The sequence below is a fragment of the Amblyomma mixtum genome, chromosome 9, assembly GCF_055824585.1.
Source record: "Amblyomma mixtum isolate Tamu chromosome 9, ASM5582458v1, whole genome shotgun sequence".
NCBI classification, from domain to species: Eukaryota; Metazoa; Arthropoda; class Arachnida; order Ixodida; family Ixodidae; genus Amblyomma; species Amblyomma mixtum.
The window spans coordinates 29,522,655-29,539,416 of NC_143020.1; the positions used below are offsets into that span (position 1 = coordinate 29,522,655).

Here is a 16,762-nt window from a genome sequence, read left to right on the forward strand (position 1 = left end):
TGGCCTTAGGGCGCCTGAGAGCCGAGTACAGAATCTCCGGTACTCCGCTCTACTGTTTCTAAGGAAGTCGTAGCAGGCTCCACGTTACTCCTGTTATTAAATTAAATTCACCTAGTATCTCTCCAAAATCCTTTAGATAATTTCGTCGATCTGAATGATACAATGCCCTTTCCTTTTTTACGCAATCTCAATTTTGAATTCATTTTTTTTTAAATTTCATGATGCTCTTTTTTACGCCCCCAATCTTTCATTCGATTTCTCTTTACTCCTAACACAATTACATCAGAAGAGGTTTTTGCTGGGCTAGTTGGCGCATAATTGTTCCTAAAAACGAGTTGCGCATGCTTAGAAGACGCACAGGAAGAACATAGGAAGACAGAAAGAGTTCAAACTATCAACTTGATTTAATAACCGCCCTGAGGCTTATATAGGCAGTGTGTACACGTGCCAAAAAAAAAGGAAAACGAGAGAAGGAAGGCAACTTTGCACCGGTTCGCAAAAGCCGCGCATCTCTTCCGCATTATACCGCAATACAGAAGTATCACTGACTCAGGTAACGCCTTTTCTCTTGATGTCGTATGCTTCTAAAAGCTCAGGCGCTACTTTGTCTCTGCTCCTACCCAGAATCAAAATGCTCTTGAGCCGTGGCTCACACCCTGTGCATGCAACGGAATGAGCGGGAAAATTCACGTCTTCTCTAGTCCGAATTGACCGAACATGCTCACCTGCACTTTCACTCACACAGCGGCATGTCTGGCCAACATACACATGTCCACACTTGAGCGGAATTTCATACAGCACGCCCGTTGCATGTTTCACAAAAGTTTCGGCATGTTTTGTATGGCATCCGTTTCGTTGACAATTTTGGCCACTGATGCTCGGCATAATCCAGCGAGCTCTCATGGCTCTCAACACACCACAGGGACACCCGGAGTGTTTGCTCCTTTGTTCAAGTTGTGGGCGACTTTGTTCATATACTCTGTAACCATAGCCTTCTTTCTGAGCATGGGCTCATTGGCATTGCAGTGCTTTCTTTTTCCATTCTTAAGATGGTTCTGAGCTAAAGCTGAGCGAACCATTTAGTGGAAGCCGGCTGAAGTCTAACACTCAACAATCCACAACCGCTCATTAAATCCCCTCCCAGCGCCTGCTCTCCGGAATGCAGCCTCGCTTCTTCGGTGTTCACCAGCAACACATCGCGGTCGATTCATCTCTCCTGCAGTTCTATCCACCTCAGCCTACAGCAGTCGTCCCAACTAGGCACATTGAGTTATTGTTTTATCAGAACGGTATTGCAGGGATTAAATATTGTTGAATGCGCATGAATGATCAGGATTCTGCATGGCTTGGGGAAGGGGAGGGGAGCAAAATATTATTTAATTCAGTTTGACATGTTTCTCTAGTGTGCAGGTGCACGTTTGCGGTTGCGCCTATACGAGACGAGTGAGTACTTATCTGACGCTTTTAGCTTTTGATAAGTTAAAGAATATGAAAATGCTCAAAAGTAAGACTGAAGAAGAATACCAATGCACTTATAAGTGGTAAGTTGCACACTGGCATTATTAAGGAAATAGGTGTAGGAAACGAAGCAGTGTGGCTGCGGAACGAGTGAAGCTTTATTTCGATGCCTTAACAGACATTACAGCTAGTGTTAAGTGCACCAAGATGACAATGTTGTAAGAAACGGCGGTCAGAGTGATTACTAATGCTGCGATTTCTGAATGATGTAATTATCTGCGAAAATGATAATTGCAGATGAGGAGCAGTTTTTCATACTACAAATGACTTTATCAAGTAGGGGAATAAGTATTCTGCCCTCAGGAACTCTATTACAGAGACAGATGAAAGCTTACTTGCATTCACACTAAGGAACTATTTGGTATGAAACAAGAAGTCTTTATTTAATTAGGCTGAACTTTATTTTTTTGTTCACGTGGTTGAAATCTTGCCTTATGGAACGCGTCGAAAAATTTGGAGTTATTAAAAAACACTCTCTCAAACTGTAACCTCGCGTCTAGTGCGCAAAATTTGTTAAATTACGTGGGTTGCTCGTCACATGAGCAACGGCGACAGAAACCCTGCTGGTACCGCGATATTATGTCTCGATATATTATTGTGCTTGTCAACAGAGTTAATGACTTGAGTAAACGTTATGTGCTTGAGGAGTTCACAGATCATGCTAATAAATTATATGGACTACAGTTGAGTGCAGCAGAACAATAACAGATCGCTGATACGGCACTGCTTGAGACTTGCTGTGTGCGCATAGTGAATGCACAATAACTGCGCACAGCTTGTCTGGCCAAGCAAAAAACATGTTTCCTGCAAAGTGGATTTTATTTCTGCAGAAGACATCTGCACACCGAGGATTACTTTCTATCAGTCGCCTTGCATATTTGTCCTCTTTCGCAACGCAGATCTCAAAAACAGAAAGTTCTTGACTTTCTCCAGTTTTGAACCAAACGTTCACTGCTTTCTTAAAAGCTATACCACCAAAAGGACACTCGGAGCATTTCGCTACCTTACCCATTATCCAGTTGAATCGAGTCCCAATTCTTCTGACATCGATGAAACGGCTACTGCTAGAGTATTGATCCGCCCTGGTTTCGTAAAAGCGCCACCGCAAGTTATAGAAGTTTGTTCGATGTAAAGACCACAAGTGAAATTTTCACAACCTCTGCTCATTTGCGTTAAACTTCCTTCTATACTGCCTCTTCAAATTTATATAGCAGTCTGCATGCTGAGCTGCAATACATAGATGTGTTACCGTAATGCAAAACGCGGTTTCACGTGAGGTCTATGGGGAATATTTAGGAATGATTTGTTGAAAGACAGAAATATTCATCTTGCTTCGAATGAAGGCGCCATCACTAAGCTTGGCCCCGAAGTTCCAGGTATAACGTTCGTAATGCGAATGCAGGCATTATAAAGAAAGTGTTGGGAAGAGATGTCACCTAAGTCGCATACATAAATGTAAGTTTGTACCCATTTACCAACGAAAAAATGTATAGTGCATGGTGATACTCGCAACCGACCTATTTGAGAGTAGATGCTCGCAGCGTCTATTCGAATCATATTCTACCATAGGTTTCAGAGTGTTTTCCTTTCGAACTGCGTTAGAGAATCGCTCAAGCCCTACCCACCTCCACCTTCGAGCCTGCACGTTTCGCGCTTATGAAGTGGGTGGCGTTCGCGCACTCTCTGCAGAGCCGCCGGTAACGCCCAGAATGCAGCCTAAACCGCTGGATACGACGCCGCACGACGACATACTGCTGTGCACGGTCACCTCGAGGGTGTACCCCGCGCTCCATGCTCTACAGGATGGCATCTGCACGCTGCTTTTCTACACTGCTATCCACTACGACAGGGGATCGAATGACTTCCGCGGCGCCTACGACGAGTACAGCTTTGCCACTTTCCGATCCAGGGCCAAGGCTAGTGGTAGCAACAGCGGGACCGGCTACGGCGCCTCCTTCGACTACATGTGAGTGGAATGTCAGTGGTACTTGCGCGCATGGCATTGCTCTTTTGAAGTTTAACCAGTTAATAAGATCAGGCCTATAAGCGTGACCAAGGCGGTGAACCCGTCAGAACAATCACGGCACAAGGGGCAGACCCCAGAGTGTACCATAGCTGAGTCGCCATTTGTTGCGTTCGTTCTCGTCGCTACCGTTCACATCATCTCTTGTACCCTTGCCGGGCCGGTTGTTGAGACAAGCAGGTGACGTAAAATAATTTCTGTCTTGTTGACGAAATTATGCATACGGACAAGTGTAGGTACTCAAAGTTTTTAGAGGGCATTGGCCTTGTGAAACCAACTCTACGACAGTCCTAGCTTAAGTACAGGCCATATAACTATTCGCACAAAAAGCATACTGCGAAACTTTGCCCAATTTTAGGCTGCAATATTACTATGCTTGGCTATATGAATACCACAGTGTTCCAGGCGTGGTTGCGTGCTCTTATGAGCGAAAGGCTGCACTTGTGCGAGCCGTGGTGAACGTGTGTGGTTGGTTACCTTCTTTGGCGTCATGACATCGGAACGAATGCACTACTCCCCCAGACGTTTAGAATACAGAGTTGCTTTCCTAAGTCATCATCAGGCGGCTATGCTTGAAAGTGCTGTAAGCGCTTTGAAAAATGTGTCCACCTTCTACTTCATACACTGCTGCTTGGACACTTTGTGACGTCGAACGATTGACCCATTATTTAACTTATCAGCGCTGAACTCTTTACTTAGCAGTATTGCGCATGCTGCCAGTATTTACTCGGTTGTTTTGAATGCTGTCCCGTGCATTGTAAATATACCGTTTTTGCCAGATGCATCCGAGGAACCACGTTGCCGTTGCGGCCTTCCGCGCTGCCAGCTGCTCCCCGGCTGCGAGTTTACGAGGTCTGTTAGAAAAGTATCCGACCTTTGGCCGTAGAAAAAAAACTTGCATAACTGGAGCGTTGCAAACCTAGTCACCTCCAAAGTAGTCTACTTGGGACTCCACACACTTCTCCCAGCGGTGCTGCCATTCTGGGAAGTATTTCGAAAAGGCCCATTTCGGAATGGAGTTTAGCTCAGCTGTCGTTGCAGCCATAATGTTCTTCCTTGTCTGAAATCGCGCTCCTTTCAATGGCCTTTTGATTTTGGGAACCAGCCAGAAATCGCAGGGACCATATCAGGACAGTAAGGAGTCTGCTGAACTACAGGAGTCTGGTTTTTCGCCAAAAAAATCTGAATCGATTGCGAGGAATGTGCAGGAGCATTGTCGCGATGGGTGCGCCAATTTCCTGTTGACCTCAGCTCCGGGTTGTTGCGCCGCACAGCATCACGTAGGCAACGGAGGACATCCCTGTAGTACTCTGTGGTCATTGTTTGGCCCTGTGGAGTGCGTACCCGTGGTCTGCCACACAGAGGGTGTCAAAGAAAGCAGTCAGCATCACTTTCACATTGCTGCGCACTTGGCGGACCTTCTTAAGTCTTGGTGACGTGGAATGCTTCCACTGTGACGACTGGGATCTGGTTTCCGGGTCGTACCTGTACACCCAAGACTCGTCATCAGTGATTATGATGTTGATGAAGTCGGAGTCACTGTTTGCGGAATCCAGCATGTCCTGTGAGACTACAACACGAAGCTGCTTTTGCTCCACCGTGAGCAGCTTCGGCACGAATTTCGCCGCAACACTGTCGATGGCCAAATCTTCGGTGATAATGGAATGTGCGGAGAAATTGCTCATGTCCACCTCTTTCTCAATTTCCCGGATAGTCACGCGACGGTCCCGCATCACCATAGCGTTCAGTTCGGCAATGACCTGGTCATTTTGGCATGTTGATGGCCGATTGGAGCGTGGCTCGTTCTCCACCGATGTGCGGCCATTTTAAATCAATTGTACCACTGCTTAATCTGTGTGCTGCTCATAGCATCGTCACCGAAAGCCGTCTGAATATTTCGAATGGTTTACACTTGGTTGTCGCCCAGTTTATGGCAAAATTCGATGTAGTAGCGCTGCTCCTTTCACTCCGCGATTTTCCTTGCAATAAAAAACCGACGAGAGCACTGCGCACTGCCTCACTCAAATGCTGTGTCCCAGCGACTGACGCTATCGGCAGGCAGGAAAAAATTCGTGCATGCGCATGAAGGTTCAAGGTCGCCTGATGCAAGCGCGCTTGTTTCATATCCATCAGGTATTCGCAAAAAAAAATAAAGTCGGATACTTTTCTAACAGACCTCGTAAACTGACAGACATGTCTTTACCCTCGCTCTCCTTCCTTGGGTGAAAAGTCAGCGGGCAGCATTTGCGAGAAGTTAGTTCGCGCCTTCGCAGCGCTGTCATGCTGAGCGAGGGCGCAGGCTTACGTCAGCATCTTTACACTAGCAGCCATGCAGCAAATGTCACCGCCGGAGCCCTCTCCGGCCGCCTATGCGGCTCGTCGGTTACATTTGGCAAGATGGTACGTGGTTCTGTTGCTGAAGTTTAGTAGAAAGCTACGCAATAAGCTTTGAGCTTAAAAACCCAGTACGATGGAACCTCGCTGTCATGAATGGCATCAAAGTTGGCAGCACAACCTTGTCCAACCAGCGCCCCAGTAAGCTACCACTAGGAGCCCTCGGTGATATGTGTGACTTGGTACTCCATCGGTTCATTCTGTCGAAATCTGTCTACGCGGCCACAGTATCGAAAGGTTCTCCTCTAGGGCGAGTAAGTTTAAACACACGGCGCGTAATTCACAACTGGGACGAACGTTCACCGATGCACGCCGCAAATATTGAACGACAGTTGAGGCTGTGCACTGTTTGGCCAGAAAGGTCAAGCTATACGCTGCATACCCTATCGGTTGTACATTGCCTTCTTCAGCGCGGGTGCGTTAGAAGTCCCAAATTCACGTTATTTATCCCCATTACGGACGCATGAATTCGCAAATGACATTCTCATGCTAACAATAAATAATTTGGTAGTTTTTACAACTTGCGTCCGTGACACGTTACAGATCCGCATAACTTGCAGCATTATTTCTATTGACTAGCTCATTAATAATGTATACTTTATGGTTGTATAAATTTTAAATCAGTTTCTAGGCAATTTAGCGGTAGGAAATGACCAAGTTTCGTATTTTTGTCTCGAACAGCAAACAAGAAAAATGAAGCCATTAATGGCTGAATGTTCCTACATTAGGGCTAAACATTCATTATTGCATAACATATTGCACGATAAACTTTCTAAAAAACATATTCGACTGTAAATAAAATAAAGAATTTCTTGAACGATATCTGTTCCAGCTAAGAAGATTCTTATGGAAACATAACCCTCCCACAGATGTAAGGGCTTCGCGTGAAAGGCATTGTACTCAACATTGAGCACCTGAGGGTACTTCAGTGAATATGATCAGTGCGCAAGTGGCAAAGATGTTCAGAATACTGAATTGTCAAAAAAATTCAATAAAGTATAGTCGTTGATTTGCTTTAGAACATGAAAAAGAACGCTAAAGTTCGTGTTGCTGGTGGTTCGCTGTACCTGCAAAACATTAGGGGAATTGTTAGTGCGAATGAACAGCGTGCAAATCAGCCTATCACAATGCAGTAATAACCCGTCCGAGTGATGAAACAGGTTTTCTGAGTTATTGATGACGGTTATTTAACACGGACAAAGAAGGAGGAGTGCTGGGAGTAAGGGCAGCCTGGGTCCTCTATAAATGATTTCCTTTTCTATGTACCCTTTTCTTGGAACTGCACTAGCAAAGCAACCCGGGAATAAGGTCTACAGCAAAACCCTCCTAGAATGGAGACGAAAAAAACGAGTTTTCATAAAAATTTCTTTGTTTCGATTACGCACAAGGCAAAATACTTTTGTTAAACTGCAGGGTTTAGGCAATTCATAAAAGTTAGGAGATATACTCATGCACCAAGCTTTTCTTTATTCTACTAATATACGCGAGGGTACTTTTTCCTACTGTTTCACTTTTTGATCGACTACTTCAAGCACGAAAATCTGAACTCCGCATCTAATGGTAAACCACTTCAGTGTTTTAATTTATTATCCTGAACTATAAGTGCGCGGGCAAAGTACTTCGAGCCCTCTGTACCTTTTTGTTAATAATCGAAAATTCAATAAAAATATCACACTCGGACCGAAAGGACGAAATTAGGTTTAAGTTCTCGCATTCGTAACATTCACTCCTTCCTCTATGTAAACAGCAAGTAAGAGGTATTTCACTGAGTTATCTGCTTACGGTCTAGTGCAGTTGCTTCAGTGCTTTTTGAGGCTAAAACTTCTGATGCATATTTTCACAAATACTGCAAGCCTAGGTCTGCACTTATTACGGAGCCTGGATTATAGTCAAGTATCTGGTTTGTCGACAAAAACGAAGTGTGGTTACCTACCATTTTGCACCTATATTTTAAAATGACACTCAGATTAGCTGCATTACACCACGCTTTGATTACCGTTGTTTTCTGGTAGCGTTTAGAGAATAAATGATTCCAAGTGGTAGGAAAGTGGGCTCCCTCGAAGGAGGACCGGGTGTATGAAAGTAGCAACAGACTAATCTGTAGATACCCTTCTTTAAGGGTATGTTATTTATACTGCAACATGTGGCCTAAAGCAAGGGAACTGCATACCCACAACCGGAGTGGGGATAGGCCGCGCTGTCCAGCCCAATAATAGCGCACCGAAGACAGATGGTTCAGCGGGCGCTACAAACAGCAAAAGACGCAGGAGCCCTTGACTAAGAGCCCCTCATATCTGGGTGGGCGCAAAGCTATTTATTGATAAAATGTCCCCAACCACAGCATATGTATTGTTCTCGTGTAATTATATAGGCGGTGCTGTATTGTTCGCTATTTTGTTATTGAACATTTACTTTTGCCAACTTGTACCATGGCACCCTTTCCATTCTTTTTATGCACCGTTTCACTCTCGAACAAACGTTTAAAGCGAAGAAAAGTTGCTTACAATTCAACCTGCGCCTCATTTTGCTTCAACCATTCAGTTACCCACAGTGGTACAGGGAGAGGCCGAGGGCCGACAAGTGCTACTTTAGCTGAGTAGGAAAGCTGACCGAAATATTTTAAGTGGTTCCGACCGTTAGCATTAGCTCTACATTAAAAAAAGAATGAAAAAGGGACGAATCTGCTGGGGCCTGGTTCTCTTCAATAGCTGGTCTCTTTGAGCCAGTGCAGTGACTGCAGAATGGCTTAAGACAGCATCAGTGCTGTTAAACATTTCCCTTTGTGAACGCTCGTCTTGCGCCGGGAGAATCGTGGAGCTTGCCCTGTACTAACGCCGAGACAGTGTAAGGTGCGAAGATTTTGAAGCGTGTATGCCGGGGAGCATTATATTCAAGCACTTAAGCGAGGGCCGTTGGTATGGGGTCCACTGGCTTTTAACCGAGCAACGCATGCCGCCATGAAAAGGGCCTGAGTGTCACAGGCTAGGAAAACCCGATCTCTGTTGCGCATTAGAGCTTTGCCAGCCTAGGCCAAATTCCGTGAAAACAAATTCGAGGGACACTTAAGCTCCGCGTTCACTATATGCGCGACAGCGTAAATAATAGCCCTCCTGGCGCAATGGTGCATCAGTTAAGTGAGGCTCCACTGCCGTGCGACGGCAGGTGCTCCCAGGGGTGGGCCTTGTGCGGCCCAGGTTGTTCTTTCCGAGCAACCCAATCATTAATTTGTCTCCTGAAAAAAATGGGGAGTTTGCTCACTACCCTGTGGGCAGCTTGTGATGACGCCGGAAGTATACGCGACCAAGGTGGCCCACCTGCTTCCTACATTGCAATCTGGGCGTTGCCTGCTGGAGTCATACTTGTTATTATACGCCGACGATACCGGAACCAGATTTTCTGGACAACGAGGCCTTTAACGCAATGTCGTTTATATTATCATTTCAGAAGCATGCCATCGTGTGTACTGAGAAATCAGACCGATAATGTCATTAACTGCAGTCATATGCCTGATACCGCGCTTCAAATGTTTGCTCTTATTCTCGTAAGTGATCTCCATGTCGCCAAAAATGAAATTGTAGGAGTGGCTAGGGGAAACCGACGCAATACATCAAACAGTTTGTTAGAAAGCAGCTCTTAAGAATACATCTCCCAGCATCTTAGCACCCTTTGCTATATCATCACTGAGACCATACGTTAATGGCCCGAAAATATTGGGACCCTGCTTTGAAACTCTATGGCATTGGTGGAACTTTTTGTGTGCCGAAAAAAGTAGTTCGGACAAAACGCGCAATGGCTAATTTTTTTACCTAATTGCTGTTCCCTCATGTCGCGTAGCGACGCAGAGGCAGCGTACACTGCCTTGAGGTCGTCGGACGGGAAGTACAAGTTCTCAAAACTCTGGAACGACATGATCTTCCACTACGGCCTCTTGCACGTCTGGGAAAGTGCCGACGCACTCAAGACCAACAACGCCAGGCTGAATCTTCTCTCTGTGAGTTTTGGATCGTACTTCTTGTAGGACTTTAGCGCAAAAGCCAGGAGGATAAACGGGCTCATTACTCGCTCTAAGCTTATTTGAGAAGTGGACACGCATAATGCTGTTGCGTGTCTTCTCGCTTACATCGTTTGCGCCCATTTAGTAAACATGGGTCGCTACCTATAACAGGGCTACGGCCTGGAAGATCTATACTTATCTTTATTCCACAGTTTTATATCAATTCCAGTTTCTGAAACCGAGTTGTAGCTATTTCCCCAAAATGAAACTTTCGGCGGCTTCCATCAGACCGAGCAAGTGAAATTAAAAATTTATTTTCATTGCCTTGCGATACTGACTCTTCGAAATTGTTGACGTAATAAAAATCAGTTGAGTAGATATAGGCGAAACTTTATAGCATCCTGCATCATGTGGTCGAAAATACCTTTTGAATTTATTCCCACCGTTTACCAGATCAAAGCAAATAATTTAACAGAAGAAAATAAATTCTGAAATACATTTTTCGCGTGACGAATTTCGCGTCTCTATATATGTATATTAACGACGTGTGCACTACTCCCAACAAAGCAGCGAGTACAATAAAATTGATATTGTTACCTTCTTAAGCTGAAAATTTGTTAGCTCAACAGTACGCTGTTCATCAGCTTCAGGTGCGATTTTAACTCATGCTGATTTCAATCTATAACACTGACGAAGAGTTCTTTCGCCTAATAACTCTGGTGAGGCCACTTCAAGCGAATATTCGAGTGACTTGATAAATTAAAGCCATTGGTTGGTTAAGTAGCTACGGACATAACACACCAGCGGAAAAACAGAAGAAAATGAACACAATTATTGACAAGTTGCACGTAACTCTTTGTAGAAAAGGGTAGAGTGATTGTAGTGAAATATTTACACAGTTGGTTAAAATTTCACAAGCAGCAGAGCCTATTTCTGAGCAGTACCGTCAAAGAATTACAGCGCCTGTGAAGAATCCAAGGTATTCAAGCATGTGAGCGGGGACCCGCTCTTTACTATCCAGCCATTTGGACCATTGGACGCGTCGTAAATGCCTTAGCCCAAGTATTAAAAGAAGAGTTTGCTTCCTTGGAACCTCTGACCTACCCTGTACTTCACGAGCCACACAAGAAGGCAGCTTTAAAGTAGTCACTATTACAATGGCTTGAAGGAGCAGTGTTTGCTTCTCACAGAGGAATTCCAGCTATAATCTACACGTTATGATTTGTGTCATAACGTGACGCCCGATTTATATCCAGTGGTCTGCCCAGCGCACCTATGAATTAAATACGGGCGTTATTTTCCACAACCACAATTTGAATCTTGAAAGGTAAGAAAGACGGGCAAATAGGAGGATAGAGGAAGTAAGGGGTGTGTTATCAAAGTGTTCTTTATCAACCTTGAAGTAACCAGAATAATTACAAGCGCACTGTGGCCAAACCACTACATAAATACTTGCTGCACAAACACCCTCTTTACGGGATGTTAGCCTGTAGAGTAAACGTGAAGGCGCCGTACATTGGATGCTTTAGACCTTAACAGCTTTTGTAAGCAGTGAGGAGAGCTGTCATAGCTGCTGCGCTTTCAGAATTCGCGCACTAACGCGCACATCACTCCCGTGTGATGTGTCTGTGACTTGACTCCATGATGCACTGCTGCTTTCGCAATATAACTGGCTTGCCCCGTACAGTTGATTGCATGCTTCGCTGGCTCCATAAGGAATATGCGTCTCGCCACTCTCAAGCAGCCCTCACTCTCTCCTAGTTTTTGTTCTTTTTTCTGTTGAGCAGGCGTGTTCATACAGTGGAAATGATGCAATTTCTTTAAAGGAAATCAAGAGCCGTCAGGATGCCCTGGGTTCTAATCAAAACGGGCACCGAGTTGTCGGATTCCAGTTTCAAGCGGCCAGCGACCTCGACAAATTCAATGACGTATTTTCATACCTTCAGAGGTGGGTGGCCATTCTACAAGTTAATCGCAGCGGGTGATCAGCGGCTGCTGCGAGGAATTTTATGAAACTTAATTGCTCGTTATACAACAATATCCGGTCAGTCGTGGCTCCGCCTGCTCAAGCTGATCATATTGTTCAAAATATATTATTTTACTCGCTTTGGTGCCCTCACCCACATTATCACCCATTTTAGCTCCACTGCACTATCTGTAATACGCCTTTAATGGAAAGTGCTAGGTATGTGATGTTTAAAGTTCCGAACCTTCACATGGGCTATGAGGGACGCTTCATAGAACACTTCCAAATTCACAAGGCTTTCGAAACTAACGTCTAAAATAGATCGTTATCTAAACGAAAAGTTTTTACTCAGGTGTCTTTATCAATAGTTTCTCAAGAAACCAAACTAACTACCAAGCATAGTCCATCAACATTGGTAGGCTTTGTCGAGTACTGTTAACGCTGTGTTATAGACTAACAGAACGGTAGAAATTTTATCAATTATTCTTTTTTTTGTGAAGTGAAGTTGTGAAGTTAGTTGCATACGCTAGTCAGAAACCTTACTTTCTGCATAAAAGCTAATAACGAAGCCACAGGAGCTCCCCCAAAATATATAACGTCATTGTTGAGTACATTAAATTAGCACCACTTGTTTTAACACTGAAAACACGAACGCTTTTCTTCTGTTTGAGGAAGCCTTTCTACACTTCTGAATTTATTCTTTATGTGTTCCAATAGAAACCTGGTACGCAGTCTAGTGGCACCCTTTCTCGGAAAGCACACAAAGAGGTAGACTCAAAACAATAATGTTAAGTGCTTATGCAGCTTTAACGATTATCGTTTGATAACAATAGATTCTACTTTATAATATTTCGCGCCTCTCTTTTTCATTCTTTTTATTAAGTCCAGTACCCACGAAGATTGTCATAGCAGCGAGTTTTACACTCCGGCTAAGTCCTCTGCTTTTCATTAATGCTTTTGCACTTTCTCTCTCACTCCGTTTGTTTCAGTTTTTATCTATATAAATCTCGGAGGCCCTTTTACGGTATGCACAAACCATTTGTGGTTAATACGTTATCTCATCATTAGCTAACCATCTTGAACACAACACGGCAAAAATTGAAACTTTGCGTACGTTACTATTATTACAGTAAGCAAGTCCAACTGTGATGAACCGATTTCATGTGGCTTCCACTTCATGGCCGTACTGGTTTCAAGTAATGCTCGCCCTCTTCGTTCGGTGAGGAAATCTGTAGCCCCCTTATTTGTAAGGCCTACGCGAGGACCAACAGCGGCTTCTATAGTCGCCCCGGTTTTGATGTAGCGAATATAGTATTGAAGCACACATAGACAAGTAAGTGTTCAAAACCATCTATGACACAGGAAATTTTAATCCGGGTCATATATTCTGATATTTCAAGTCTTGTAAATGCCCTCCAAATATGTGCTCAGGGTATTTGCACTTCGTGAGAGCGTTTATACATTGTATGAAATTTAATGCGCTCTAGAATTTGAACTTACTAACACTATTCTTGGCTTTCTATTTTGAGAAAGTAGAACTTCAGTTGAGTTTGTTCTTGTTTTCTTGATATCGTGCTCATGATTTGTAGGTCGCGGTTTTCGCTCGATTGCCGAGTTCCACCCCCAAGCTATGAAAGCTAAACCTATGGCAGGAATAAGAGATGAAGAAAGCATAATTTTTAACATTATTATTTACCCAGGTAGATTTCTCAACATGGAATAGAAACGTAAAGCGCACTAACATTGCAGTGCAACGCCGAAGCCACTACGCCTCCACAGCATCTCCTGGCCTGGAAGAGAAGATAAGGCGACGATTATCAAAAGTCACTGTTGATGTATATGCATTGTTTAAATTTCGGTTCAACATATGGATTGCCTGCGGATCGGAATGCATCCCAGCCAGTGCAATTAAACATGACGGTCTATGATACTTGAATAGGAAAATTGTCGCTTTCTCTACTAACAGTAAAGATAATGAATGGTCGTTAACCTGCCAAAACGAGAATTCTGATACGGATAATATAAGTAATTTTCTTCTAAAATTTGAGGTGCACGTGCTGTCAATTATTCCAAACATAAAGAAACGATGCCCAAGTAATTAGCCCAACACAATATGGAGAGGCAGTCTGAATTTTTAACAGTTGGAGCTTATGGGGGTAGACATATCTGGGTGAACTTTTGGCATTGCCATGAATATTTTGTTGGCCTAAAAACTGAACACGGACATGTGTATTAGACTGCAGAGGCCATTTTGTTTGAGAGGAACCACGAAAACTGAGTCCATTGTCACGTCATTTTGCGCTCAAAAGGTTACGGACCAATGCATCTACAGGTCCAAAGTCAGTCTAGCGGTCAAGTACTTCACCTTTCACATTAAGAATTCACCAGGCTGAAGCGCTTGTTGTCGCAGGTTTTTTTCTTTATTTCTTAGGCTGACGATGTCATGGCGTGAGCATAGAAGCAATTTAGTCCCCTTTCTGGAGTTTGCAAGCGGTCTTTTTTGATAAAGGCGGGGAGATGGGAACGTTTTCGGCACAATACAGTCCGGCCTCAAAGACCGTTAAGTGCTTTCAATGCAGCCACACAGCAGAAAACTTAGTGCTACGGCTAACAAAGTTGTTCCAAGGCCGTAATGTTTGTCGCTACGATTCCAACTCCCTCCAAGTAATTCATGAAACATAGCAGAGACGACACAACTTCATAAATGAAGTGCTTGCCGGATGGAAGTTCCGTAGCCCACTCCTATAGAAGCTCCTTTTTCAGTAGAGCATGCCACAGCGAGTTGTTTCGATCATCGATAAAAACAGCTTTGAGCAATATAACAATAGAAACTTTAAGAGAGACAGACGAAAAGAAGATAGAAAGCTGGGACTACGAATGGTTTTATTCATCCGAGAACAGTGTATATATGTACAAAAAGATCGTGCTTACGCATGGAAGGGCTAATAGTCAAAGCGAGAAACGTGCTACGCACCCGCATTAACAGTAAAATGCATTCAGGAAGCGACACTGTCCAGCATATAAGTTTTGAGAAGATTCCCTGGAAAACTGAACAACATTTTTTGTGATACGTTCCAAGCAAAATCCTTGCTCTTTCGTTTCTTCCTAGCACCTGTCAGTGCTCTTGTCTGTCTGTCTTTGCCCGCTCTCTTTATTACTAGAAGATTTTTAACTGTGCTGTATTTCTGTGATTCTCTTCAGACGTTACTACCGTCTGAACACGATTACTTGTTTCCTACCTTGATGTCGAACGTATTCATTTCTTTCAGACAATACCCAATAACAATTTTAATTACAATTACGCATTTGTTCAAAATACCACCGAATTCTTTCTCGATGGGGACCTCTGAGTGGGAAAGCCACCACGTCCATTCACTGGTGAGTTCTGATTGAGCCTTTTTGCGGCTATCAAATCTTCTGCTTTCGGGGCTATTTATCTTTACAAGTAACCGAACCTTTTTTGTTTGAGAGTGTTCATCAGCGCCACCCACGTTCATAAGCGGCGGACGTTTCGTTAAAGGAAACAGATCGGTCTTCCGATCGAAACGTCGAGTCGAATAAATATGTTTCCTTTAACGAAACGTATACTTCGCTATATACTCCTGTAAGCAGTCAAGTACTTCATGCTCTCGCAACATATATATATATATATATATATATATATATATATATATATATATATATATATATATATATATATATATATATATATATGTGGAGAAGGAATGAGGGATGAGGGGCTTGTTTTACATATGAGAGAAGCCAACAGCCACAAAATCCAACAAACACAGCGGATTTGTTTTTATTTACCTATTTTTGCTGTTGATCAGTGGACAAGATTAGTAAATATGTTAGCGATTAAAGATAATTGATTAGAAAAGCAGAAGAAAAAACAACCACATGCCGCCGGTGGGAACCGAGCGCACGACGTCCGAATTACGCGTCCGGTGCTCTACCAACTGCGCTATGGCGGACGCGTAATTCGGAGGTCGTGGGTTCGGAATCAACCGGTGGCATGTGGTTTTTCCTTCTGCTTTTCTAATCAATTAGCTTTAAGCGATAACATATTCAGTAATATTCTAAATTGATCAACACCACAAAATAAATTAATTAAAAATCCCCTGTGCCCCTTGGTTTCTGTGGCTGTTGGCTTCTGTCATATATATATATCTATGTATATATATATATATCACCATTCGAATCAATATAGCCGCCGATCGCCCCTCGGCAGGCTTACATCTTTTTGTTGATAACGTTTGCTGCCTTCACAAATTTTTCAAAGCCAGAATAAACTACACGATGCGAGCAGTCGCAAAAATTTAAAACAATAAGAGCAGGTTGCTCCCTTTACTATATCCAGAACGGTACCTTTATATTCAAATCTTCAAATTTTTGTCCAAGACAGTTGGAATTGCTTTGACTTAATGTAATGTCTTGTCGACATTCACTGTGCTAGCTATGAATTAGGTAATTTGGTAGGCTATGCGAATGGGGCTCTATACCGCTATGGCGTTCTCCACTTTAAGTTTAAGATTAAACGTCTCCCATGTTCGCTAGCCTAGGCTTGCTGCTAATAGAAAGCTTAAGCAAAATTTGGTAGCGAAAGTTATATGGTGACAAATAGTGTAGATATTGTGGGGCACATCGAGAAATTAACACACATCAGCTTTTTTCTGACAGTTCAGGATTACGTTGCTCCCCATTTTCAAGTTAAAATCAATTTTAGGATAGTGAGAAGTTCTGACAGCTATTTCTTCGAGCGTATTTAGGTTTAATAGATAAAAAAATGTCGAAGTGAATAAACATGTCCATTGATGCAAGAGTGGTTTCATGTTCAGCGCGTTGGCTTCTCTGCGTGCAAATCGTG

The 16,762-nt window shown here is 43.4% G+C and overlaps 1 protein-coding gene across 1 annotated transcript in view; it reads left to right on the plus strand.

The window, feature by feature from the left end:
* Window positions 1-16,762, plus strand: part of LOC149328633 (uncharacterized) — a 56,503-nt gene that overhangs the window by 26,796 nt on the left and 12,945 nt on the right. The window contains exons 4-7 of the mRNA XM_089559041.1: window positions 3,208-3,484; window positions 9,770-9,926; window positions 11,756-11,877; window positions 15,165-15,273. Coding sequence (XP_089415167.1) covers window positions 3,208-3,484; window positions 9,770-9,926; window positions 11,756-11,877; window positions 15,165-15,273 — 665 coding nt within the window. The remainder of the gene's footprint in view (window positions 1-3,207; window positions 3,485-9,769; window positions 9,927-11,755; window positions 11,878-15,164; window positions 15,274-16,762) is intronic.